Source organism: Amblyraja radiata, chromosome 8 (assembly GCF_010909765.2).
Source record: "Amblyraja radiata isolate CabotCenter1 chromosome 8, sAmbRad1.1.pri, whole genome shotgun sequence".
Taxonomy (NCBI): domain Eukaryota; kingdom Metazoa; phylum Chordata; class Chondrichthyes; order Rajiformes; family Rajidae; genus Amblyraja; species Amblyraja radiata.
Genome location: NC_045963.1, coordinates 13,055,610 through 13,082,216, shown reverse-complemented (window position 1 = coordinate 13,082,216; position 26,607 = coordinate 13,055,610). Strand labels below are relative to the sequence as shown.

At 39.4% G+C, this 26,607-nt stretch overlaps 1 protein-coding gene across 7 annotated transcripts in view; it reads left to right on the top strand.

Annotated features, from left to right (window-relative positions):
• eml6 (EMAP like 6) overlaps positions 1-26,607 on the top strand; it is a 192,328-nt gene that overhangs the window by 82,742 nt on the left and 82,979 nt on the right. For 4 of the 7 annotated variants that reach the window (XM_033025215.1, XM_033025213.1, XM_033025212.1 and 1 more), the window contains exons 13-22: positions 2,747-2,910; positions 6,359-6,545; positions 7,220-7,325; positions 7,770-7,863; positions 7,978-8,078; positions 11,461-11,663; positions 13,309-13,420; positions 16,960-17,087; positions 20,585-20,726; positions 23,634-23,786. In XM_033025215.1, coding sequence (XP_032881106.1) covers positions 2,747-2,910; positions 6,359-6,545; positions 7,220-7,325; positions 7,770-7,863; positions 7,978-8,078; positions 11,461-11,663; positions 13,309-13,420; positions 16,960-17,087; positions 20,585-20,726; positions 23,634-23,786 — 1,390 coding nt within the window. The remainder of the gene's footprint in view (positions 1-2,746; positions 2,911-6,358; positions 6,546-7,219; positions 7,326-7,769; positions 7,864-7,977; positions 8,079-11,460; positions 11,664-13,308; positions 13,421-16,959; positions 17,088-20,584; positions 20,727-23,633; positions 23,787-26,607) is intronic. The other 3 variants (XM_033025217.1, XM_033025216.1, XM_033025214.1) reach the window with 1 other exon arrangement.

The following is a 26,607-nucleotide window of genomic DNA, read 5'->3' as shown; positions in this document are numbered from 1 at the left end:
GATATTATACAATTTTGTGATTGGCATGAAAATTAACTAAGCTGGAGCTTTACCTCATTGGCACTTTGTGATGACTCATAGGTCTTAAAGTTATCTAACATAACATGGAAACCACATATTTTCTCATTGTTTTAGACGAGGAACATTTATAACTTTATTTGTCAGTGTATCAACAAATCATTGAAACCATGCACTTTGCTCTGATTGAAACTAGTCGGTATTCCGGTGCAAAGAGGTGTCCTCAAGCAAGTGGCATATTCCAAGAGAGTTTATGTGCTGCAGGACTTACTGCAACTTGGTGCAGCTGTAATGAATGGTCTCTGGGGAAAGGCCACAATATAGGATCCACTGGAAATTTGGGGGCTGTACCCTGTATACTAAATTATCAAACATATCGCTGATTAAATGTTTAGGACGGAAAAAATTATATCATTTTGACATATTGTAAATATTATAAGTAACTGGAATGAAGGAAGACTATGCAGTATCCTACATTGCGTGGCTGTATACCTTATAAATAAAGTCTATTAAAAGGCTGCCACTCTTCATGTGCAACTCGCCAGTAAATCCCAACACATAAATCAATTCCAAATTCCCTGTGCAGGAGCCTAAGAAATGCTAATCAGTTGCTCATTCCCTGTGTAGGAGCAGTTCTATCATGGTTTGAATGCAGTAATTTTCTTTTGCCAGCTGTCTATCACATTCTTGAAATTACATGAAGCATTAGGGATAACTTTGTGACTAGATGTATCCAAAGTATAGAATTGCACAACTTCACTAACAACAATGTACTTCCTGCCCTATCTCTGGTAAAATCTTCAGATCCCTCATCTTAAAACAGAGTGTAGTCGAGTTAAATTCAATTTCAAGATACTGCTTAATAAGGCAAAAGCATGTAAGAAATCTTGCTGGAATGACTTGGAAATGGCAGAGAAGCTTGACTAAGTACAGTTCCCACATGGTAGAGGAATCTTGCAGCTCCGTATCAGCCAGCAAATCCATCCCACAGGTCTCCCAAATGTTTGTTCATATGTACAAACTGTACATATATCAGGCATCCAAAATCTTGTAATCTGTTTAAGTGATATTGATTGAGAGTTAAATGTTGCAAGGGACAAGAAGTACTGTAACTCTATAGAAATGGGATATTTCTAAACCATTTGGAAGGATCATTTAATGTTTCATTTAAAAGGTTTTACATCTAGTAGTGTGACACCTCCCCATACTCCACGCAAGCATCAGTCTCGACTTTGTCCCCAAATATTCAGAGTGAGGCTTAAACCCATGCATTTCTAACTCGAGACCACTATTTAAGTTGAGACTGGCGAAGATTATGTGAAAATACTAATTCCTACAGATGTATTAAGTTCAGAGAATGCAGGAGAAAGAACACTCGGCATCTGGATGACAGGTTGTACAATGTGCCTGGAAATAGTTTTGCCTCTACTTGATATGAACATACAGGTGCAGAAGGATCTGGGGCTTGCGTTTGATTCCAATAAATTAAGGGCTTGGCCCACTTGGGCGATTTTTTAGGCGACTACACTGTCGATACATGGTCGCCGGGGTGTCACCTGTATGGTCGTGAGTAGTCTCCTCAGTCGCCCAAAGAGTCGTAGTGTTTTTCTGGTCGCCGCTGGATTTTGAAATGTTCAAAAATTTTCAGTGGCAGTGGACTTGACTCCAATGAGCGTAGCTTGACTTCTTCTGTCGTAGGTTGTAGCCAGGATGACGTAGGTTGTCGGCAGGTGACGTAGGTTGTCGCCGGTGCTGACTTTGGTGAATTCCATTGGCGACTACCTGTGCCAACCGGTGACAAGTTACAAGTTACATTTATTGTCACATCCGCCAATTGGTGCAGTGAAATTTGACTTAGCATGCAGCCACACAAATAAAATAAAATGAACACAACACTATAGAATTTAACATGAACATCCCACACAGCGGAATCAACGTTTCCCACTGTGAGGGAAGGCAATAAAGTTTAGTCATCTTCCTCTTGTTTACAGGTACCGGTGACTGAATTGTCTTAAGTCGTCTTCAGTTGTCGCTGACAGGGTCGTAGCTTGTTGTATCTTGTTGCCGGTGGACGTAGGTTATCGTAGGTGTGGTCGTGGGTGGACGTCCTAATGGGTTGTTGGTAGCTTGCTGTAGCTTGACATCAACTAGATGGTAGGTTATTGTAGCTTGTCATAGACATTGTCGTAGACATTGTCGTAGGGGGGTCCAGTTGCCGTTTTTTTGGCGACCTGCTACGACTATGACAGTCGCCGGCAGTTGTCGAAAAAAATCGCCTAAGTGGGACAAGCCCTTTAGTTTTTAATTGGCAGTCTGTTTGTCTGGTAAAGTTGGGTTTATCACCACATTGAATGGCAGCTATTGGCCCAGAAAGTCTAAGGGTATCAGTTTAGGCCCTTAAAGAGATATCTCATTCTGGAAGAGGAATTCTGCAGTCAATTCTTTAAGAGGGCTGAGAAGCACTTGTGAAACTTTGGTAATAGATACCAAATGCTCCCCTTGGTCCACAAATGCTCAACTTGACTTTCATTTCCAGGGATCACGGAAAGCTTTGAAATAGTAGTAGGAACCCAAATCCCAGAAAAGTTCAACAAAGTGGTCCAATTTTAAGTTTCAAGATGACAATGTCTTGGAATTTCACCTTCAAAATATTCCGTGTTTCATATATTTTTATCCTGTGAAACCATTTTTGTATAGTGGCAATGTAATATTCTGCTTTAACTTATAGGTTTACAAAGAAGATCTACCTCAGCTCAAACAGCAAAGCAAAGAGAAAAAACAAGCAGCAGCTCCTCGAAAAAGAGAGAGAGCGCCTGAAGGAAGTTTGAAACTGCAATTTGTCCATGGGTATATTTATAAAAGTTTTACTCTGCTGCATGTTTGTAATGTAAGGTTTGTAATTTCCTCACTAATGCGCTTCAGGCAATAAATAGAGGGTCATGGTGTGTAATAAGCCTGTTACGCTTATTTGCTTCAAAAGATTATTCTTATTGAGAATTTTTCCCAGTATACATTTGAACCACACAAACAATACTCAAGTGGATTCCATCCTCAGCAGGCAATGACTGTGAATTTACATGTAGGATGTTCTACCAACTATCTGCATGCCTTTTGTGCTTCAAAATACCATGCAGTCAATTAATACAGTATCTCCTCATCAAGGAGATGGTAGGCATCACAAAGAATGAATGCATTAGGGAAATTCAAGATGCTGGGATCTTGAAATAAAAGCAAGCTGCTGGAATACCTTAGCGGATCAAACATCATCTGTGGAGGGAAATGGACAGAGTACTTTTCAGCTCAGGATCTTTCTTCAGACTGTATATTAGGGTATATTTTCCAATCATTGCCACCAGGAGGTATTAGGATAATGGAGGAACAATTATATTGTGTATTCTACCCACTATTTTATGTGATGGCATTTGATATTGACAAACACAAATTAATTTATTGGCACTTAGGTTCACCTTAGCATTTTATTTTCTACTGTTTTGTTTTCTGTTTCAGTCATCTTCCTAAAATTAAGTTATTTTCAATATAGCTGAAATAAAATAATTTGAATACAGCATTGGCATTCTAATTCTGAAACCATATTATTCTTACTGCACTTGTTTTTAAATGTTTTACCTGGTTGGTAGTATTGTGTTGATTCTGCCTATCCACTTCCAACAAGCATCCAATGTATTCCCTCTTAAGGAAAGGACACCGGGATATGAAGAGATAATTTCCTCTCCTTCCTTCTCAACTCCCACCCTTTACTAAACGGTTCCTTTCCCATGCTTTCAGGCCTGGTCATAGAGTACCAAATCAGGTCGTTTAGCCCATTACATCCGCATTGACCAGTGGGCATCCATCTGTATTAATCCCATCTCCCAGCATTTGGCTCAAAATCTTATATTAGTGATTCAATTGCTCATCTGGACACTTCAGTGCTGCCACCAACTTTACTTCCACCACTTTCTCAAGCAGTATATTTCCAGTACTTGCCACTCTCTGGCTGAAAAACGTCCCCCTCCTTCGTAACCCTTTTAAATCGTTTAGCCCTTACCGTAAATAGATGTCCTTTAGTTTTATCTACCCCTGATACGGCAAATCATGTCATCTACGCTATATATTTTCCTCCGTTTTATAAGCCTCAATCATGTCCTCCCTCAACCTCCGCGTTCCAGACCACACCTCTCCAGTATCTCCTCATAACTGAAATCCTTTCTGCCAAGCAGCTTCCTGGTGAATCTCCTCTGCACTTTCTCCAGCACTATCTTTCCCATAATGAGGTGAACAGAACTGCATGCACTACTCCAGCCATGGCCTAATCCAATATTTTATAAGGTTTGAGCATAACTTCTCTGCTCTTGTTTTTACTGCTTCAGCTAATGAAGGCCAATATCCCATACATCACCTTATCCACGTTGTCTACCTGTGCTGTTATTTTCAAAGGAGCTTCGACTTTTGGCCAAGGGTCTATTGGTCCCTCTGTTCCTCAATACTCCTTCCTCAAAAACCCTCCCTCTCATGTCCCAGCCTCATTAGTGCACCCAAAATGAATTGCTTCTCTGCTGCCAGTTCTCAGGCCATTTCACCAACATACTGATATCAACCTGCAACCTAAGATGACCCTCCACACCAATAACTCCGATAGAATTCATTTCATCTGTGAGCATGCTTGAAACTTCCACATCCAAAACTTTTGCATATATTACAAACAACCAGGGTCCTTCCTTGTCCCAGTCGCTGCTTTTCCTTTCCCTTCCTTTATGCCCAGCACTTTCCCTTCCCCTTACCCCTCTCCTCACCCCTTTCTTTTTACCCCACTCTGAAACGTCATACATTTCATGGACGAGATTCCAAAGGAATTTAATTAACAAGGAAAATGTGGTAATAACCAGAGGAAAGTAGTTCATTGTAAATGGTAAGAGAACCAGAGGAGATTTGAGGAAAAATAATTTTGCAGGTGGGGGTAGGGGTGGAGAGAGGGGGGAGTGGAGAGAAGGGGGGGAGAGGAGAAGGGGGGGAGAGGAGGAGGGCGAGAGGTGGGGGGAGAGGAGGGGGGGGGGAGTGGGCTGCGAGAGCGAGCGGGTTGCGGGGCCCACGGTAAGCGGGTGGCCAGGTGGGATCGGGATCACCAGCGAGGAAAAGGTGTCACGATTCCCAGAGTCCCTGCGATCCAAGGAGGAATCGCAGGTTTCCATAAACGGCCTCTCCCAAAGATTGTAATGGATGCCACAGCCACCTTCCCATCGCGCTGTCCCGGACCCTCACCCGCGCGGTGATAACGACCGCCGCCATGTTCTAGAACTTCAAGGAGCCCAGCGGAGCGCGCAGCACAACCTGAGCAGCAGTTTAAAAACGCTATGCCGAATTTAAAGATGTAAAAATTAAGAAGCCAAGATGTATAGAAGATAGAACAGGGGTGACGTCACTTGCAGCGCGAGCAGAGAAAGGCAGTCAGATCCATTGTGACGTCACCAGCGAGACCATCTCGTTTATTTTCTAAGTTATTTGACATTTGTGAACATTTTCATAAATAACTCGAGAAATAATGCATGAAATTTTCAGATAAGGCGATTTTTGACATCATGGCGTAAATCTCTATCGGAATGTGGAACAATTTCACCGTTAGCGAGTCGTGCTTTCGAGGAGATGTGAAACGCACAAGAACATCGCACACCATGCAAATACACACATCCAAGATCAGAGTTTTATAAGTATAGAGATATAAAATTCTTCAGGGATTGGACGGGCTAGATGCAGGAAAAAAATTCCCGATATTGGGAGAGTCCAGAACCAGGGGTCACAGTTTAAGAATAAGGGGTAGGCCATTTCGGACTGAGATGAAAAACGTCTTCACCCAGAGAGTTGTGAATCTGTGGAGTTCTCTGCCACAGAAGGCAGGGGAGGTCAATTCACTTGATGTTTTCAAGAGAGTTAGATTTAGCTCTTCGGGCTAAAGGAATTCAGTCTGTAGGAGGGTCTCGACCCGAAACGGCACCCATTCCTTCTTTCCATTTTGTGTCTATCTTCAATTTAAACCAGCATCTGCAGTTTGTTCGTACACAAGGAATTATGGTGAAAAAGCATGAACGGGGTACTGACTTTAGATGATCAGCCATGAACATATTGAATGGCAGTGCTGGCTCGAAGGACCGAATGGCCTACTCTTGCACCTATTTTTCTGTTTTTATAAATATTTCAAGGGGAAACTGCAATGAAAAATAGATCCAAATTTTCAAAGGTATCATTGCGTTTATTATGGACAAATTTTGAGTCATATTTTCTTAAATGTAGTTTGATTATTCAGCTCTTTCAAATTGTAAGTTATTTGTTATTTTGTGTTTTTAAGCTACAGAGGATATGACTGTCGAAATAATCTCTTCTACACCCAAGCCACTGAAGTGGTCTACCATGTTGCTGCTGTTGCCATTGTTTACAACCGACAACAGCATTCGCAGCGATTCTATCTTGGACACGATGATGATATCCTCAGTCTAATCATTCATCCAGTCAAGGATTATGTGGCCACTGGGCAGGTATTTAAAAAATACTAGTCTGCAACTGGAATGGAGTAATTCAACTATTGCAGCTGGTAGTCCTATGTTAGTTTAAGCAGATTGAATTAATAAATGTTGAGATAATGGGGAATGTTGTCAGCAGTGAAGTATGTAGTTCTACTATAATAACTGTATGTGTGCTTTGAGCAGTTTTGTTGTATTTTGATTCGGCAACGGAATGTGTTGTTTTTAAGATATTTTTTCAGGTACATTTTTGACATTCAGTATAGTAACCACGAAGTAAATCAGGACATAGCATGCCTTCTTGCAGTGCATTAAGTGCAATGCCCAGGTACTGCTTTTAAATCGTATTTCAGTGAGTACCTCCCACCAAATGAGTGCAAATTCAATCTTGCTGTGTCATGGGTACGCACCAATCAAAAAATAAGGCTGGAGAAAGCTTGGCAAAGTCTGCCTGTATTTGTATAACTCAGCTTGGCAGATTGCACAACAGTATTTCTCAGGACCCAAAGATTAAAGACGATGGTTTGCTCTATAAAAATTAAGTATACAAATATTTTGATTTCAAATTTTTGTCATTTTTCAACTTTTCTGTATTTGTTGATGCGTTTTGAATATCCCAATTTGTTGGTATTTGTATAATTCAATAATCAATATGGTTAGTGTTAACGTTTGCAATTTTTTTTTGTTAGCTTGGACGGGATCCATCAATACATGTTTGGGATACTCAGACACTTAAATGTTTATCATTGCTGAAAGGACAGCACCAGCGAGGAGTATGTGCACTTGATTTTTCATGTAAGTTACCTATTAAATATCTGTTGCAAATTCTAATAATACTTAAATATTCTCAATATTGAAGAGTGGAGGATCCAAATAAAATTAATACTTCTTCCATCAGTAAATTATTTGGGGTCTTAGAGCCACAGGAAATGTGCCTGGAATTGAGGGAATGCTGCCACAATGCAGAAAGAAAACAGGATTAGCAGCTTATCCATAGACAGACAAATCATTTTATAGTATGGTACGGTTTATCAAAGTTATTGTTCAGAACTTATGTCCTATTTTGTTTAATGGAACGGCATATGATACATTGTTTGGGCTCATTGTGACGTTTTAAAAGAAACACTATTTCTAGCAAATTGTTTTTAGTGAAAATATGTCATTGTATCGGTGTAAAACAAAACAAAATCACTATATTTTATATTTAAAACATGTTACTGATTTCCATTTGCTTTGCAGCTGATGGAAAAAGTTTGGTATCAATTGGTTTGGATGACAACCATACTATAATTATATGGGACTGGAAAAAGGGAGAAAAACTGGCAACATCAAGGTTAGCAAGTTAATTTTCTTTAACTCATTGGTAACAATAACATTTTGAAAATGATTTGATTCAGTGACTGTTTTGTATTGAAAATTCTGTTAAAAATAACTTTCATATCTTTAGGGGACATAAAGATAAGATATTTGTTGTGAAATGCAATCCTCAGCATGCCGACAAGCTTGTTACTGTTGGGATCAAACATATAAAATTCTGGCAACATGCAGGTAGGCACTCTACATTCAATTACATTGCAGAATTTAATAAGATTAAAACGTATGCCTATATTACACAATTATTATTTCCATTATAAATTTATATCAGTTTATAGTTAACTGCTGTTAACTATCGAAGTAGCTACTATCAAAGTTGTAGTGTCAAACAATAAATGGTAATTTAAAGTGCTTTATTAGTGTGTAAAATCATCATATGCTGTTAAAATGCTTGAGAATAATATTTCCACCCAATCAAAACTTTTTTGTAGGTCACACTTTTTTATACTGTCTAAATTTGAAGCAAGAATTTAGTCACTGGACTGTGCACGTGTAAATTAATATATTCGTACAATGTGAGGGGGGACTTTTACCTGCATGTTCAGAAAGGCTAAATGGGGTTGGAATGGACTTCTCAAATAATCTCAAATATGATCTGCATCTCGATTTCCCATCTTTATACCAGCAAAGTAAATAAATGTAAGGTTGACCCTACTGCATTTTTTGGTACATCTGGACGTCAGAGCATCAACAGAAGTTTGGATGGATGGAATGGTTGATGTTTTAAAGTATTTGTATAACAAATTCTTATTAAAGTATTCAGCATTGAATAATAAACATAATTAGCAGTTTGGCAAAGTGGCAACAACAACACCTCTGGGTCAGAAAGATATGGTTTGAAGCTCTGCTACAGAACTTGTGTACATACTGAAGGTGGAAATTTAGTAACAGTGGGTTGTCCGAGTTTCTATTTTTGAATAAAATGTGAAATTAAGTCCATAATTGTTATAAAAGATCCAATGACACCATTCAAAGAAAAGGGGAGGGTTTACCAGTATATTTGTGAATATTTATTCTTTAACAAAATAATGATTTATTTATCTCAGCTGTATGTGGGTCCATGCTATTTACAAATTGGCTCCTGTGTGTACTTCACAGAATATGTACTTCAATATTAATCCACAGGATGGAAGCTTTGATTAATTAAAGAGTGATTAATTCAAGCTTTTTGAAATAAAATACAAAATTCTACATTAAATGAATTGTTATATAGCTTGAGGTAATAATTGAAATCAAGAATACTAAATTAATATTATGGTTGCATTTGGAAGATTCAGCTTCAAGTACAGCATCTAGCTTACCAGAAATGCCTGAGTATTAACTTTAAATGCTCCAGCTTAATATACATAAATTATACTCCTGGTATTAAATTTAGATATACGATTGAGAACATCTTGGATATATTCTGTCCTTTGAAACCAAATGAAAGTTGCAATATTTACTATGCTAGATGTATATTATTTAAAAGGTCAGTTTATTATCACATGTACCAATTAAGGTACAGTGAAACTCAAATTACCATACAGTCATACTCAAAAAAAGCAACAAGACACGCAACTACATAAAAGTTAACATAAACATCCACCACAGCGGGTTCCACACATTCCTCACTATGATGGAAGGCAATAAAGTCCATCTTCTTCCTCTTTATTCTCCCACAATTGGGGCAGTCGATCCATCCGTAGTCGGGGTGATCGATGCTCCCGCAGCGGGCGATTGAACCCCCCACATCGGGGTGATCGAAGCTCCTGCAACTTGGAGCTCCCGAAGTCAGTCTCTAACCAAGGACCGTGAGCTCTACGATGTTAGGTCCGTAGACTCCCACGGCTGGAGCTCCAGAAGTCGGTCTCCAGCAGAGGCCGCCAACTGCTTGATGTTAGGCCACAGTGGGGACGGAGATATGATACGGAAAAAAATCACATCTCCGTCTTGGTAAGAGATTAAAAAAAGTTTCCTCAAACCACCCCCCACATAAAACAATCTAAAGAACACTAAAACATACATTTAACACATACTAAAAAAACAACAAAGAAGGAAAGGATGAAGGTAGACAAAAATGCTGGAGAAACTCAGCAGGTGAGGCCGCATCTATGGAGAGAAGGAATAGGCGACGTTTCGGGTCAAGACCCTTCTTCAGACTGATGTTGGGGGGGGTGGGAAAAAGAAAGGAAGAGGCAGAGACAGTGGGCTTGTAGGAGAGCGGGGATGGGGGATGGGAAGGAGGGAGAAAGCAAGAACTATCTGAAATTGTTCATACCGCTGGGGTGTAAACTACCTAAGCGAAATAAGAGGTGCTGTTCTTCCAATTTGCGCTGGGCCTCACTCTGGCAAAGGAGGAGGCCCAGGTCAGAAAGGTCAGATTCAGAATGGGAGGGGGAGTTAAAGTGCTGAGTCACCGTGAGATCAGGTTGATTAGTGCGAACTGAGCGGAGGTGTTGGGCGAATCGATCGCCAAACCTGCGCTTGGTCTTGTCGATGTAGAGATGATAACACCTGGAACAATGGATGCAGTAGATGAGGTTGGAGTAGGTGCAGGTGAACCTCTGCCTCACCTGGAAAGACTGCCTGGGTCCTTGGTCCGAGGTGGAAGGTGAGGACAAGGGGAACTGCGGGATATAGAGGAGACCCTGGTGAGAGCCTCATCTATAATAGAAGAGGGGAACCCTCGTTCCCTAAAGAATGAGGACATCTCCGATGTCCTGGTCTGGAACACCTCATCCTGGGTGCAGATGCGGCGTAGATGGTGGAATTGGGAGTAGGGGATAAAGTCTTTACAGGAAGCGGGGTGGGAAGGAGTGTAGTCCAGAGGGCCATGGGAGTCAGTGGGTTTTTGTAGTAGGTCAGTCAGCAGTCTGTTACCTGCGATGGAGATGGTGATGTCTAGAAACGGTAGGGAGATGTCGAAAATGGTCCAGGTGAATTTGAGTGCCGAATAGAAATTAGTGGTGAAATGGATGAAGTCAGTGAGCTCTGCATAGGTGCATGAGGTAACACCAATGCAGTCATCAATGTAAGGACAGACAGACTTGGCGAGGCACCACCTGGTGGTCAACTAGATTTTGAACTAGTGTTCAAAAGGGAACTGCAGATGCTGGAATATCGAAGGTACACAAAATTGCTGGGGAAACTCAGCGGGTGCAGCAGCATCTATGGAGCGAAGGAAATAGGCGACGTTTCGGGCCGACTGAAGAAGGGTTTCGGCCCGAAACGTCGCCTATTTCCTTCGCTCCATAGATGCTGCTGCACCCGCTGAGTTTCCCCAGCAATTTTGTGTACCTTAGATTTTGAACTAGATATGTTAACTGCCTTTCCTTCACATTAGTAATTATTCTGGCAATTCTAAGCTAGGTAGTGTACACACCAATTAATATTTAATCAGAATTTGATCTTAACAGTTTGTTAACACTGTAACGGTTAGTCAGTTTAGACCATAATTTTACTGAATAGTATTATATATACATTTGGCAGAATGGCACTAGTATTTCATGGCAAAACATTTCTTTGAAACTTTTATAAAGTTTATTATAATTTAACAAACAATGATCTCATATTTTAGGTGGTGGCCTTACTTCTAAACGGGGAATATTTGGTAACATGGGGAAATTGGAGACAATGATGTGTGTGGCATATGGTCGAATGGAAGACATGATTTTCTCTGGAGCTGCAAGTGGAGATGTTTACATCTGGAAAAATAACCTTCTACTCAAGACCGTCAAAGCCCACGATGGGCCTATATTTGCTTTACATGCCTTGGATAAGGTGCCCTGATTTATGTGTTATGATCAATTCTGGTATTTTTTTTGAGAGTGAAATATAATCTACAATGGGGAGACACTTTCATTCTTAGTTTTAGCAAGAGTGGGGGAAAAAAGCCCGTGAATCAGCTTTCACTGATATCACTGGAAAGGAATAATGGACATGGACGGGAAATTCACCTTTTTCGGTTTTCACCAAAAACTAAAGTAAAATTTGGTGACTAGGTGGAATTGTTAATTGAAAACCTGATTACACAATGTTGCATTCTTCAATTAAATACAGTTTTAATCAATATTTTTGTCACTAAACATATTTCAAAGCTGTAAATTTATGTATCATTTAGGGAATACTATGAATATGAACTAATTTATTTAAATATTCAGTAAACATTGCAACTTCTATAAACTTTGTTGAAAAGGACCTCTGAATTTGGTACGATCATTACTGAGAGATCATCTTCTAATGTATGATATTGCTTAAACTAGTTTATCGCAATCTGTCAAGTAACAAATAATTGCTAATATAAACTAGCTGACCTGAGATTAATTGCCAAGCAACTTTAAGCAAATGAATCTAAATATTATTATTTGGACAATCTTTATTTTAATATACAAACTTGAAGTGAAGAAAGACCTATTCCAAAATGCTTATTTGTCTATACTATACAGATGATTAATTGAGTTGCTTTTGTTTTTCATTTTCATATAAGGCATTCAAATGATGATTCTGTAGATATGACTAATTCAACTAATATAAAATTAGGAAATAAAATTATGAGGATACTGTCATAAACCAGTGTTACTTATGAGGCAATTATTTTCCTTTTGTCACCTTCCACTGAAGACTTCAGAATTTCTTTCCGATGTCATTAAATTAATCTTAAAAACAGGTTGTTGAAATGACTGAGACCAAATTAAAAGGATATGATTGTGAGGTGGATTGAATTTCCACTTAGAGTTATCTGTTTTACCTCCAACAAATGATGCGAAGGTATTGAATGCCGGATTGAGAGCTTGACAGTTTCATGTGAAGAATTTGCTAATTGCCACATTTCAAATTGAGACTACTGCTTTACAGTTTGTGCTATTACAGGGTTCGCAAATACTAATTTATCATGCCGTAGGCCTCAGGTTGCACATGTTTATGAAGCAGCTTTTGATATCCATTTTGTTAATTAATTTCAGAAATCATGGCTTTGAATGTACAATTTCTATTAATATTTAAAGGCCTTTGTTCAGTCGCCAGTTAGCTTATTTGGTTTGTTAGTGTGTTTTGTCTTATCAGTTTGACTGCAAAGTGTGACTGTACATTTTATAAACATAATATGATTTGATTGGGGATTTCTTTTGGTTGAAAGTCTTCTGGCAAATATCTCACTAGTTTCATTTGGTTTGGCACCCACACTCACTGTGACTGAAGGTGTCTTAAGAAAGATTTGTTTTGATAAATAGAAGCATTTAATTTAATACCTGCCACATATTTTTCTTTGCTTAACATTTATCTTTCTTTGCTTAACATTTATCAATGTCAAGTAAACATGAGAAACAATAAAGAATTATTTTCTATAAGTAATGAATCACTTGAAATAATTCGTACAATGTGAACATTTATTGTTATTGCTCTTAATCATGATAACTTTTTTTGATAGGGATTTGTAACGGGTGGCAAAGATGGTATTGTTGAACTCTGGGATGATATGTTTGAAAGGTGTTTAAAGACATATGCTATCAAGAGAGCAGCCCTATCATCCAGCTCGAAAGGTATGACTTAACATCATAACTAAGTGCGCTTTTCTAATATATACATATTGAAGTTAATTTATTTCTGTTATGGGGAGAGCAAATCTAAATCCTGACATTCTTAGACCTTTAGGGAGAGACATAGATGCATGTTAAGCTGGATGAGCAGAACATAGATTTGTCAGGTCTCTAAAGCACTTTAAGTAAACAGATATGCTGGTGGGAACACTGTTACCTGCCAAACATCTTGTATTGTTTTATCACAAAATACTGTGACTAGTGAGATAAAGTCAGCAATCAAATATCAGATAGTTGTACTTTTTTTGCAGTCAATGGAAGGTAATGGGGCACCTGCATAATTTTAAACATGGTATTTTTTTTTGTGCCATTGCATTGGGACACGCTTTCATCCCCAGGCTGTTCTGTAACAGTCGTAGATCACTGTTACAGAATTTTTGGCTATTGTCAGGGTTCTTATTCAGGAACATCTTAAATATAATTGGTTATGTTTCTTCCATAGAAGTAAACCTATTTCTGAAATTGAGGCATGGTCAAGTCCAGTCAAGGTTAGTAGCAGGCATCTCTCTGTATTTCCATTGGTCTGCAATCAATAGATGAAGGAAATGGAGGAAATAACATTAGTATTTGATAGCGGCTTTGATGCAAACAGATCAGTCAAGATCGTATTGAATAACGGAGCAGGCATGAGGAGCTGAATGGCCTATCATGGTTCTATTTTGAGTTCTTATCCATGCATCTTACAAAGTTGTCTCATTAAGTAGTAGTACCTCAGGAGGATAAATTACATTCAGGTGGGCAGAAAGTCCGTCATGTGCAAAAGGCCCAGCCACAACTACAGAGACAGAGCAAACTGCAGTGCCTGTTGAAGTAAATTTGTATTGGCCTTAAATTACTTTGCCTGGTTCTATGTGATGATACGCGTGTAGATAACACACCTTGCAATCCATCAATCTGTCTAAGGATCTATATTCAAAGAGATGTGAGTTATACCTTCCTCAGAGAGGCAATCTTAATGAGAGATGATGAGAAAGTTTCTCCATGGTGCAGGGAGCTACAAATTGCACCCATGTTCTCTTGAAGACTCCCAACAACAATAGAGGGAAGGGATTCTCGTCAAATCATCTCATATCCAGTTAAGCTGCTTGGTTTCCCTAAGTACCATGAGGCAACTGTGATTGATTTATTCTCAGCTAATATGGTATGCCTTTAATTATTCCATCACCACACCAAACTAGTAGCTGGCTACTTGAAAACAAGAGCTATGATACGATAGAACTTTATTTATTCCAGGAGGGAAATTGATCTGCCAACAGTCATAAAATACATGAAACATAATGTGACGAATGGAAAGGAGTGGGGATGTGCAAAGATTTGGGGGGGGGGGGGGGGGGGGGGGGGAAGGAAGTCAGTCAGTCTACCCCATGACAGAAGGGGGAGGAGTTGTACAGTTTGATAGCCACAGGAAAGAAGGATCTCCTGTAGCGTTCTGTACTGCATCTTGGTTGAAACAGTCTGTTGCTGAAGTTACTTCTCAGGTTGACCAGTGTGTCATGGAGGGAGTGAGCTGTATTGTCCACGATGCTGTGCAATTTGAGGAGCATCATCCCCTCCAAGACCATCTCCCATGACTCCAACTCCCTCCCCTGGATGGAGCCAGCCTTCCTGATGAGTTTGTTGATCCTATTGGCGTCCGCGGCCTTTGCCTTGCTGCCCCAACACACAACAGTGAAGAGGATGGCACTCGCTACCACCCATTGGTAGAACGTCTGCAACATCTTCTGACATTGAAGGAGCAGAGCCTTCTCAAAAAGTACAGCCTGCTCTGTCCCTTCTTGTACAGGGCCTTGGCGTTCCTGGACCAGTCCAGTTTACTGTCCAGGTACATTACAAGGTATTTGTACTCCCTGGTAAACTGCACATCCACACCGTTGATGGAGACAGGGGACAGGGGTGTTCTTCTCCTCCTAAAGTCCACCACTAACTCCTTAGTCTTGGCGGCGTTGAGCTGCAGGTGATTCAGCCCATGCCAACCTCTGCATTCAGCTTCTCTCCCCTCACTGATGCAGCCCACAATTGCAAAGTCATGTGAAAACATTGCCCCCTAGCTGTGCAGGCCGCATGATGTTAAAAGCACTGGAGAAGTAAAAAAAAGCTTCCAGGCTTATCCAGGTGATCATAGGAACGATGGAGCAGGTGGATGATGGCGTCCACAAACCCCATTTTTGTTTGGTACGCGAACTGCAGGGGGTCCAGGTAGGGTTTAACCAGGGGTCACAGGTGAGTGAGCACCAACCTCTCCAGGGACTTCATAATGTGTGAATTCAGTGCCACAATATTTCCTCCTCAAGTTCCTTGGGGATTTCTGATGTAACCTTGGCAAAGCCAGCCAGTCGGGGAGGTTGGAGCTCCACTGGTGTAGACAACAAAGAGACAAGCTCCTAGTTGTTGCAGTTCAGAGGCAGAGACACTGAAAAAGTATCTCCTCAAAGCAGAAAGCGATACTGTAAGAAGTTTCCCCCACCAGAACATGGTGCAATAAACTAACTAACTAACCAAAAAATAAATAAATAAATGGGAATCTCCAATGTTGTGGCTATTGACAACACCAAGCCACCCTGGAAACTCAGCAAAGTGGGTGTAAAATAAGGGGTGCATCTCCAACAGATTAATCAAAACTGAACATATATTAACTGTCACAAAGTGGCATTTCCACTTGCTACATACATTTGAAGGTGTTACTGTATGTTCAGAAAGGGTCTCCAGATTTTTAAATATGTTTGTAAGCTGTTGGCATAATTGGCAAGGCTAGCGTTTTCTGTCCGTAATTGCCCTTAAAAACTGCTGAAGAAATTCCACAGATTGAACGGCATCTGTTGGGGGAAATGGAGTTGTCGACGTTTTGGGTCATAGGCCTGCATCAGTCTCTCGTGTCTCCACAAAATCAAGCAAATATATTAAAATGTTAAAAGTAAAGATCATATCTGAATGTGTAACAAGTTAGATAAACAAGTGGCATTAATAGAGAAAATTGGGTTTGATATAATTGTTGTTATAGAGTTGTCACATGGTGCGAGATGGCATGGATGGCAATAAGACATGATGAGGGGAAACAACATGAGCGGTTGACAAATGGGGAGTCTGCAAGACTGCTGTTAGTCACTGATGTTTAGAATAACAAGATGTACCTTCATTGAAATCTTTGTAACTCTCCAACTGTGAGAGCTGTGAATATTTAGTTTGGTTATATTCCATGTTTTATTGCAATAGTTGTGATTGTAGATGTAAAGCAGATGAAGAATAGTTCTCTGATCTTGACCATTTTGTGATCTTATTCAATATCATAAAATAGATGACTCAAACTAGAACTATAGGAATAGAAACAATTGAGATAATACTGGAAAAAAACCTTTGCGGAAAGAAATTATAAATTAAATGGGAAATGAGCGAAGAACCAGGGGCAGAATGGAATGAGATACAGAGGATCTAGGCAAATTAGTACTATTTTTGCTAAAATTTGTGATTATATGCTATTTCTACAGGTTTACTTTTAGAAGACAATCCTTCATTGCGTGCCATTACATTGGGTCATGGGCATATACTTGTTGGAACCAAGAATGGTGAAATACTTGAAATAGATAAAAGCGGAGCCATGACTCTGTTAGTTCAGGTATTTATTTCTTTAAAGAGTATGCTATACTAATGCCATTGGTCTGACACAATTTTTCAGTACATTTTAGGTCAATTTCTCAGTAGGAGTTAAGCAATTTCCACAAAAAAATTGGTATTTAATGTTTGGTTCGACACTATATCCACTCAATGCATTTGTGTGCCAAATGTCTTCTTCACCACGCTGTCCACCTAACTTGCTGCTTTTGAACTCTGCGCCTCCTCCCCGAGATTCTCCCTGTTCTACTACACTCTACAGCGCTCTACTGTGTAAATCCTCCTCTGGTTTGACATAACAAATTGCAACACCTCACACATGTCAAAATTAAATTACTTAGCCTACCTTCCTAACTGATCTAGATCTTTTTAAAACTTAGATAACTTTCCACACTCAACTGTACCACCATTTTTGGTGGCATCAGTAAATGTAAAAAACAATGTTACCACATTGTCATTCAAATCGTTAATGTATACAACAAACTGGCCCATCGGCCCACTGAGTCCACGCCGACAGCGATCCTGGCATACTAATGCTATAATGGCAGTTTTTATACGTTCTCAAAGTCCAACTTCGATAGCCATTACTCCTCGGGGATGTGGTGGAGATATAGTTTACGCACTCACCGCACTCTAAAGATAGCAAAAATGAATCTTCCAAATGCTGTTTCTTGATTATTTGGTCTTTCATTACAACTGTGACCCCGATGTAGACACAACCCTCTACGTACAAAACAAATAAATAATTCATAACTTTTTGTTCTTATTAACTGTTTCTTCTTCATACAATAGTCATGACCGTGCGGTTGTTACCGTGTGGTAAAATACTGTTTTCTCACCATCCCCCGAGACTAAACTGAACTCCCAATCTATGAGTCTGTGCTAGTCTTCTCCGATGTAGACACACCCCTCTACGTATCAAATCCCACCTTCCAGCGTACAGACAGATAAAAACGAGAAATATTAAACATAGTTATAATATACTAACTTAAGCTTAAATGGCTCCTACAAATGCTATCCTACACACATTAGGGCCAATTACAAGTATACCAAGCCAATCAACGTACTGTACATCTTTGGAGTGTGGGAGGAAACCGGGGATCCTGGTGAAAACCCACGCAGATCACGGGGCAAACGTTCAAACTTTGTCCAGACAATCACCCGTAGTCATGATCGAACCCTGGTCTTTGGCACTGTAAGGCAGCAACTCTACACAGCTACCACTCTCTGAGTAAAGAAGTTCCCCCTCATGTTACCCCTAAACCCCTCATGTTACCCCTAAACCCCTCATGTTACCCCTAAACTTCTGTCCCTTAATTCTCAAGTCATGTCCTCTTGTTTGAATCTTCTCTACTCTCAATGGGAAAAGCTTATCCATGTCTACTCTGTCTATCCCTCTTATCATTTTAAAGACCTCTATCAAGTCCCCCCTTAACCTTCTTGGCTCCAAAGAATAAAGACCTAACTTGTTCAACCTTTCTCTGTAACTTAGTTGCTGAAACCCAGGCAACATTCTAGTAAATCTCCTCTGTACTCTCTCTATTTTGTTGACATCCTTCCTATAATTAGGTGACCAAAATTGAAAACCATACTCCAGAATTGGCATCACAAATGCCTTGTACAATTAGAACATTCCATCCCAACTTCTATACTCAATGCTCTGATTTATAAAGGCCAGCACACCAAAAGCTTTCTTTACCATCCTATCTACATGAGATTCCACCTTCAGGGAACTATGCACAGTTATTCCTAGATCCCTCTGTTCAACTGCATTCCTCAATTCGCTACCATTTACCATGTACGTCCTATTTTGATTTGTCCTGCCAAGATGTAGCACCTCACACTTATCAGCATTAAACTCCATCTGCCATCTTTCAGCCCACTCTTCCAAATGGCCTAAATCTCTCTGTAGACTTTGAAAATCAACTTCATTATCCACAACACCACCTATCTTAGTATCATCTGCATACTTACTAATCCAATTTACCACACCATCATCCAGATCATTGATGTACATGACAAACAACAGTGGACCCAACACAGACCCCTGAGGCACCCCACTAGTCACCGGCCTCCAACCTGACAAACAGCCATCCACCATTACTCTCTGGCATCTCCCATTCAGCCAATGTTGAATCCATCTTGCTACTCCATCATTAATACCCATCAATTGAACCTTCTTAACCAACCTTCCATGAGGAACCTTGTCAAAGGCCTTACTGAAATCCAGATAGACAACATCCACTGCTTTACCCTCATCGATTTCCCTAGTAACTTCTTCAAAAAATTCAAGAAGATTAGTCAAACATGACCTTCCAGGCACAAATCCATGTTGACTGTTCCTAATCAGACCCTGTTTATCCAGATGCTTATATATATTATCTCTAAGTATCCTTTCCATTAATTTACCCACCACTGACGTCAAACTAACAGGTCTATAATTGCTAGGTTTACTCTTAGAACCCTTTTTAAACAATGGAACAACATGCGCAGTACGCCAATCCTCCAGCACTATTCCCGTTTCTAATGACATTTGAAATATTTCTGTCATAGCCCCTGCTATTTCTACACTAACTTCCCTCAATGTCCTAGGGAATATCCTGTCAAGACTTGGAGACTTATCCACTTTTATATTTTTCAAAAGTGTCAGTACGTCCTCTTCTTTGAATCTCATAGTTTCCATAGCTACTATACTTGTTTCCCTTACCTCACATAATTCAACATCCTTCTCCTTGGTGAATACCGAAGAAAATAAATTGTTCAATATCTCCCCCATTGTCATCTTCTCCTAGCTAACAATGATCTATTCTACGTTTTCCTTGAGCTTCATCCCCTTTGATGTCTCCTTGTCAAACTTTACACTTCCTTATTTCTGTGTCTCCCTCTCCCCTGACTCTCAATTTGAAGAAGGTCTCGACCCAAAACATCATCCATTCCTTTTATCCAGAGATGCTGCCTGTCCCATTGAGTTACTCGAGCATTTTGAGTCTCTGTGAGTTTGGCTCCTTTTTTTCCTTTCCTTTGGTAAAGCCTGGCTTCCTGGGTATGTAAGAGCAAGACATACTGTAAAATAGACAAAAAAGCATAATCTGCTTTTAATTGCCACATTCACACGTTTTGTCCTACCCTATCAGAAATATTCCCTTTGTTCTGCCTATTCCTCCTTTCACCATCTCTGCAACTTAAAACAAACGTATTTTTCCATTCTTTCCTAGTTCCGACCAAGAGACTCGGACCTGCAACTTTTCAACACTTTTTCTCTTTCCACCGATATTGTTTTCCACAGATATTGCCTGACCTGCAGAATGTTTCTCACGTTTTCTGTTTAATGTCACTGTAACTATATTGTGTAACTATTTGGCATCAATTGATTGCAAAAATTCTAAAGGCATTGAGCTTTTTGAATTGATAGTAATTTTTAATTCCTCATTTATTTCTACTTCCCTATTCAATGTATAACTATAAATGTTGCACATTTGAAGAATATTATTTTTCTTCCAGGGTCATATGGAAGGAGAGGTTTGGGGACTGGCAGCCCACCCTACTCTTCCTGTCTGTGCTACTGTTAGTGATGACAAAACATTACGAATTTGGGAACTCTCCTTCAATCATCGTATGTTAGCTGTACGTAAACTTAAAAAAGGTAAATGTTTGTTCAATTCAGCATACTCTGTCAAAAACTATCATGTGACATATGAACATTTTATATTGTAAAATAGACATGAACTGGATTGTTGAATATATTGTCGAAGCATACTTGGCCAATAAACTTATTCATTCATTCATTCATTCATATATTTAAGTATTTTCACTCTTGTAAGAATGATTGAGTAGAAAAGGCCATGTTCTACACAATTTATTATTAAGGACATTATTAAACCTGTGCATGGAAAATGTTATTTTGCTAGACCTTTTGCAATGTTGTCTGACCATTGGCACATAATTACTGCACAGTAAAGCAAAATTAGGTAATGACTGATTTTTCTTTCCAAGCCACTGATTGCTGGAAAATTTTACCTGCATTTTTCATTATAATGGTGAAAAATAACCCTATTTCTAAACTAATAAAGAAACTGCCAATGTATACCTGCAATACAATTAATAGCCACTTAACAGTAATTGTATTATAGTTTGTAAACAACAACCAACTCTAATTCTCCACTTCCCATTTGCTCTGTTTTTCTTCAGATGGTATTTAAAATGACATTTTTTGACATTAGACGGATCATACTCTCCATGTACATGATAAGAAATTGACTATAGTAGATCTGTATTTTCTGTTAGTGTTACATATACTTACCATGACAGATTTGTGATCTATTTGTCATGCAATTTACTGAATCTTGCTTGTTCTTAATCATTTAGCAACAGCACTCTCATAAACCATTTTTAAGACTAGGTCTCTCCAGTACTCCTTTTTTTTGCACTTTAATTTAGAATGTTTCAACTTCCTTTCCAATTGAAAATCTGCCACAACTTTCTGGAACCCCTTTCTGGGATGGCCTGGTCCATATCTCCATTTTCCTTGCTACTTTATTGTTATAGCATTGATGGTTCTGACCTCAAAATAAACATTCCTGCACCTCAAAATGTCTCCTTACATCAGAGACATTTTATAACTGTTAAAAATTACTTGTATCGTTTGTAGCCAGCATAGGGGAGAGACTTTGCCAGCTGTCAGTTCCTCCTTATTAGACTGTTACCAGCACTGTTGTCATTTGGACTATTAGCTGATCGTCAACATGCTTTGGAGCACCAAACTCACCCTTTAAATCCTGACCAGGTTATGGAATTAACAATCTCTGCTTAATGCAGTGTTTCAGTTAAAATACAGAATGTTCCAACTTTAGTAACTGTTATCTGCACCTGATGTTTTTCTGTTCATTTCAGTGAGAATAATGATAAAATTGGAAATGCACATAAATCAATTTCAGGTTTGGAATTAAGACCTAGTGTTTTGAGGTAAAAAATGATTAAACAGGCAGGTGCTATATTTGGAAGAGTTTTTTTAGAATACGAGAAAATAGGAGCAGGTGTTAGACACTCTGCCCCTGATGCCTGCCCCACCATTCAATATGATCAAGGCTAATCTATGCTGATCTCTACTCCTGCGCCAGTACCCCATATCCCTTAAATCAGTCTGAAGAAGGGTCTCAACCCGAAACGTCACCCATTCCTTCAATCCAGAGATGCTGCCAGTCCCGCTGAGTTATTCCAGCATTTTGTGTCTATCTTCTGTTTAAACTGGCATCTGCAGTTCCATCCTACACAGAAGTTGGGATGTTGTGTTACAGTTGTACAAGGTGTTGGTGAGGCCACATTTGGAGTATTGGGTTCAGTTTTGGTCCAGTATTTTGTGTTTATCTGCCCTTAATTCCTTGTTCTTTCAAATATTTGTCTATCTCCACGTTAAATACATCGGATCACCCAACCTACTCCACCCATGGTGACAGAGTATTATAGAGTATTCTGTCCTTCGAGAAATATCTGGCCCTATTTTGCAACTATATCCCCTTGTTCATATCTCTCCGACTCATGGAAATATCTCAACATCTCCCATGTCAAACTTCCTTTGGACTTTATTTGGTTAACATCACCATTCTTCTAAGGAATACAATCCCAAATTATCTAGCCTCAATCAATCAGACAACAGTAATGATACAAATAGGTTTTTAAGGATTCGGATCAATGATTGGAGAAAGAACATATCAAGATGACAAACAGCTAAGTTTGTTATAGTAAACTGCAGGAAAAAGGAATTAATAAAGCAGCAAATCTCAAGCCCTTCTGCTTGTCGAATCTTCACTGACACAAGCAGTGGCAGATTACAATATGTCTCACATGCTTCTACCCATCTGGGATGCCTTGCAATGGCTGGTCTGGAGAACTTGGGGGTCCTGACACCGTTCCAGATCCCGTTCCAAGATGAAGTCTGCTGAGATCACTCAGTGCTGCACTTACTATATATACTCAATAAGACCTTGCTTCTTTCTTATTCTATGAACAACATTCAACTTTGCTTTTAAAATTAGGTATCCACCTTAGCGATGAGGTTATTTTTTATGTCAGGATTGAGCTAATCCCAGATGTCGCTGGGAAGAAATATTTATCTTTTTACTATATGTCCTTGAGGTTGTAAAATTTGAGGTCTCATGGTTTACTAGTTCATCCAAGTGAGCTCAATTATTTTCTGAAATATTCACCTAGTTGTTCCTCTGCTTGCTCAATGTTAGCAGACATCTCAATTTTAGCTGAAAAGTTTGTTTAAACCTTTACATTACATCATCCAAGGAGTAAATGGTGTAAACTCAATAAGTGTCTATTTTCATTATAAGATGCCATGTAATACTTCAAATCATGTCAAGGAGAAGCACAAATTTGAAGAAATCAATAAATTACTCAACTAATTTTTCTATGGTAGAAGATGAAATCATTCCATAAAAAAATGAATTTTAGAAAACTGCCGTACAGAAATTCTCAATACAAGTGATATTGCTGCATTTTGTTGATTTGAATATGTTAATCTGCTTCTTTTCTCATTCCTCTTTAGGTGGGAGATGTTGTACTTTTTCACCAGATGGAAAAGTCATAGCAGTTGGGCTAAATGATGGAAGTTTTCATGTAGTCAATGCTGATACGTTGGAAGATATAGTGGCTTTTCACCACAGGAAGGAAAATATATCAGATGTCAAATTTTCTACAGGTGACCTAAATTAGTTAATTTTTGCTTTCAGTTAGACTTGTTAATTAAGGATGTTTCATTTTACAACAATTCAATTTTATTGTGCATTTTTGTGAGCTTTTCTGCAGTCGTGAGAATTGGGCATAACTGCTGAGAATTTGGATAACTTTGAATAATTTTTCTTAATATTCATCAATAATCATACCTGGACTATGAAGGGACTGCAGATGCTGGTTTACACTGAAGATAGACACAAACACCTGCAATAACCTAGCGGGTCAGGCAACATCTCTGGAGAACAAGAATAGATAACATTTTGTGTTGAGACCCTTCTTCTGTCTGCGAGTCAGGGGAGGAGGAAACGAGAGATATGAAAAGATACATAGAACAAATGCAGACCATCAGGCCCTGGGGATTTATCAGCCTTCAGTCCCCTCAGTCTACTCAACACCATTTCCTGCGTAATGTGAATTTTCTTCAGTTTCTCTGTCACCCTAGACACTCTGGCCACAAGTACATCAGGGAGATTGTGTGTGTCTTCCTTCGTGAAGCCGGATCCAAAGTACTTGTTCAACTCGTCTGCCATTTCCTTGTTCCCCATAATAAATTAATGCGTTTCAGTCTTCAAGGATCCAACTGTGGTCTTAACTAATATTTTTCCTCTTCACATACCTAAAGAAGCTTTTACTATCCTCCTTTATATTCTTGGCTAGCTTACCTTCGTACCTCATATTTTCTCCCTGTATTGCCTTTTTAGTTATCTTCTGTTGCACCTTAAAAGTTTCCCAATCCTCTGGCTTCCCGCTCATCTTTGCGATGTTATACTTCTCTTTTATTTTTATACTGACCCTGATTTCCCTTGTCAGCCATGGTCGCCCCTTACTCCCCTTGGAATCTTTCTTCCTCTTGGGAATGAACTGATCCTGCACCTTCTGCATTATTTCCAGAAATACTTGCCATTGTTGTTCCACTGTCATCCCTGCTGGGGGATCTTTCCAGTCACCTTTGGCCAGCTCCATAGTCCCCTTTGTTCAATTGTAATGCTGTCACTTTTGATTTTCCCTTCTCACTCTCAAATGCAGATTAAAACTTATCATATTATGTCACTACCCCCTAATGGCTCCCTTACCTCGAGTTCCTTTATCAAATCCAGTTCATTACACGAAACTAAATCCAGAATTGCCTTCTCCCTGGTAGGCTCCAGAGGTGATCGGAGAGGTTCTAAACTTGGTCATAAAGAAAGAAAGCTTTAAGGTTTAAGAAATTGAAATCAGATAGGGCCTTTGAATAATATAAAGCAAACTGAAAATAACAAACAGGGCAATTAGAAGCCTAAAAGGGGCCATGAAATATCATGGCAAGTCGAATTAAAGAAAATTCCAAGGCGTTTTATATGTACATTAAGAACATGTGGGTAACCAGGGAGAAAGTAGCATCACTCGAGGATAAAAAGTAATTTATGCTTGTCAGAGAATGTAGGTGAGGTACGAAATGAGCACTTTGCATTTTTATACGCCAAGATCACCAACCTATAATTTCCTGACTTATCCTTACTGCGCATTTTTAACTAAAATAGCATTAGTTACTCTCCAGTCTTCCAGGACCTTGCCTATGGCCAGAGAGGATACGAAGATCTTTGTCAATGCCCCATCAATCTCCTCTCTTGCCGCTCTCAATAACCTGGGATAGATACCATCAGGCCTTGAGAACTCATCCACCTTGATGTTCTTCAATAGACCCAACACCATCTTTATCTTGATATCAAACTGCCATAGAATATTAGTGTTCCCCACACAGATGATCTCTCTATCATCTAGGACCTGTGTAGGAAGGAACTGCAGATGCTGGTTTACACCGAAGATAGACACAAAATGCTGGAATAACCAGCGGGACAGGCTTCAGTCTGAAGAAGAGTCTCGACCTGAAACGTCATCCATTCCTTCTATCCAGAGATGCTGCCTGTCCCGCTGAGTTTCTCCAGCATTCTGTGTCTATCATCTAGGACCTTCTCCTTGGTAAATGCCAATGCAAGGTACTAATTTCATTCATTCATTCATTTCAAACCTCACCCACTTCCTCTGGCTCCAGCCATTGATTTCCTCCTTTGAACATGAGTGGTCGTATCCCCTAACTCGTAACTCTATTGTTTTTTTTTAATTGCTATGAATTTTTCTTAATCTTACTTGCCAAGGACATTTCACAGCACCTTTTGGCCCTCCTGAATCCCTGTTTGAGATCTTTCCTGCTTTATATTCTTTAAGGGCCTTCTCTGATTTTAGCTTTCTAAACCTTACATTCTATATGCTTCTTTTCTCTTTTTGACTAAATTTTCATTGTCTCATTGAGCTCCCATTGTCCAAGGTTCCTGAACCTAGCCATCCTTGAACATGCCGGTCTAGAATTCTCATCATCTGGTCTTTAAACGACCCACATGTCAGATTATGACTGGCCCAGTAAAAGCAAATCCCACTCTACTCTTCCCAGCTTCTGCCAAATAATGTTTTTATTTGCCTTCTCCCAATTTAGCACTTTCCCTTGAGGTCCAAACTTACCATTATCCATAGCTATTTAAATGTTTTATTTGTGACCACTATTCCCAAAATGAACTCCTGCTGAAACCCCAATCATCTGACTTTGGATGGATCCTACAAATTCTGCCACATGTAAGTCTCCTGTATTAAAGAAGTAACAGTCATTATTGAGAAAATTTAAGTCACACACAACGTCAACCTATTGCATTCACAAATTTCCATAATCTGCCTACATTTCTACTCCGCTATCTCCCACTGAGTATTGGAAGCCTAAGTGGATGAGTCTTCCAGTATGTTTTCTCTGATTGTAG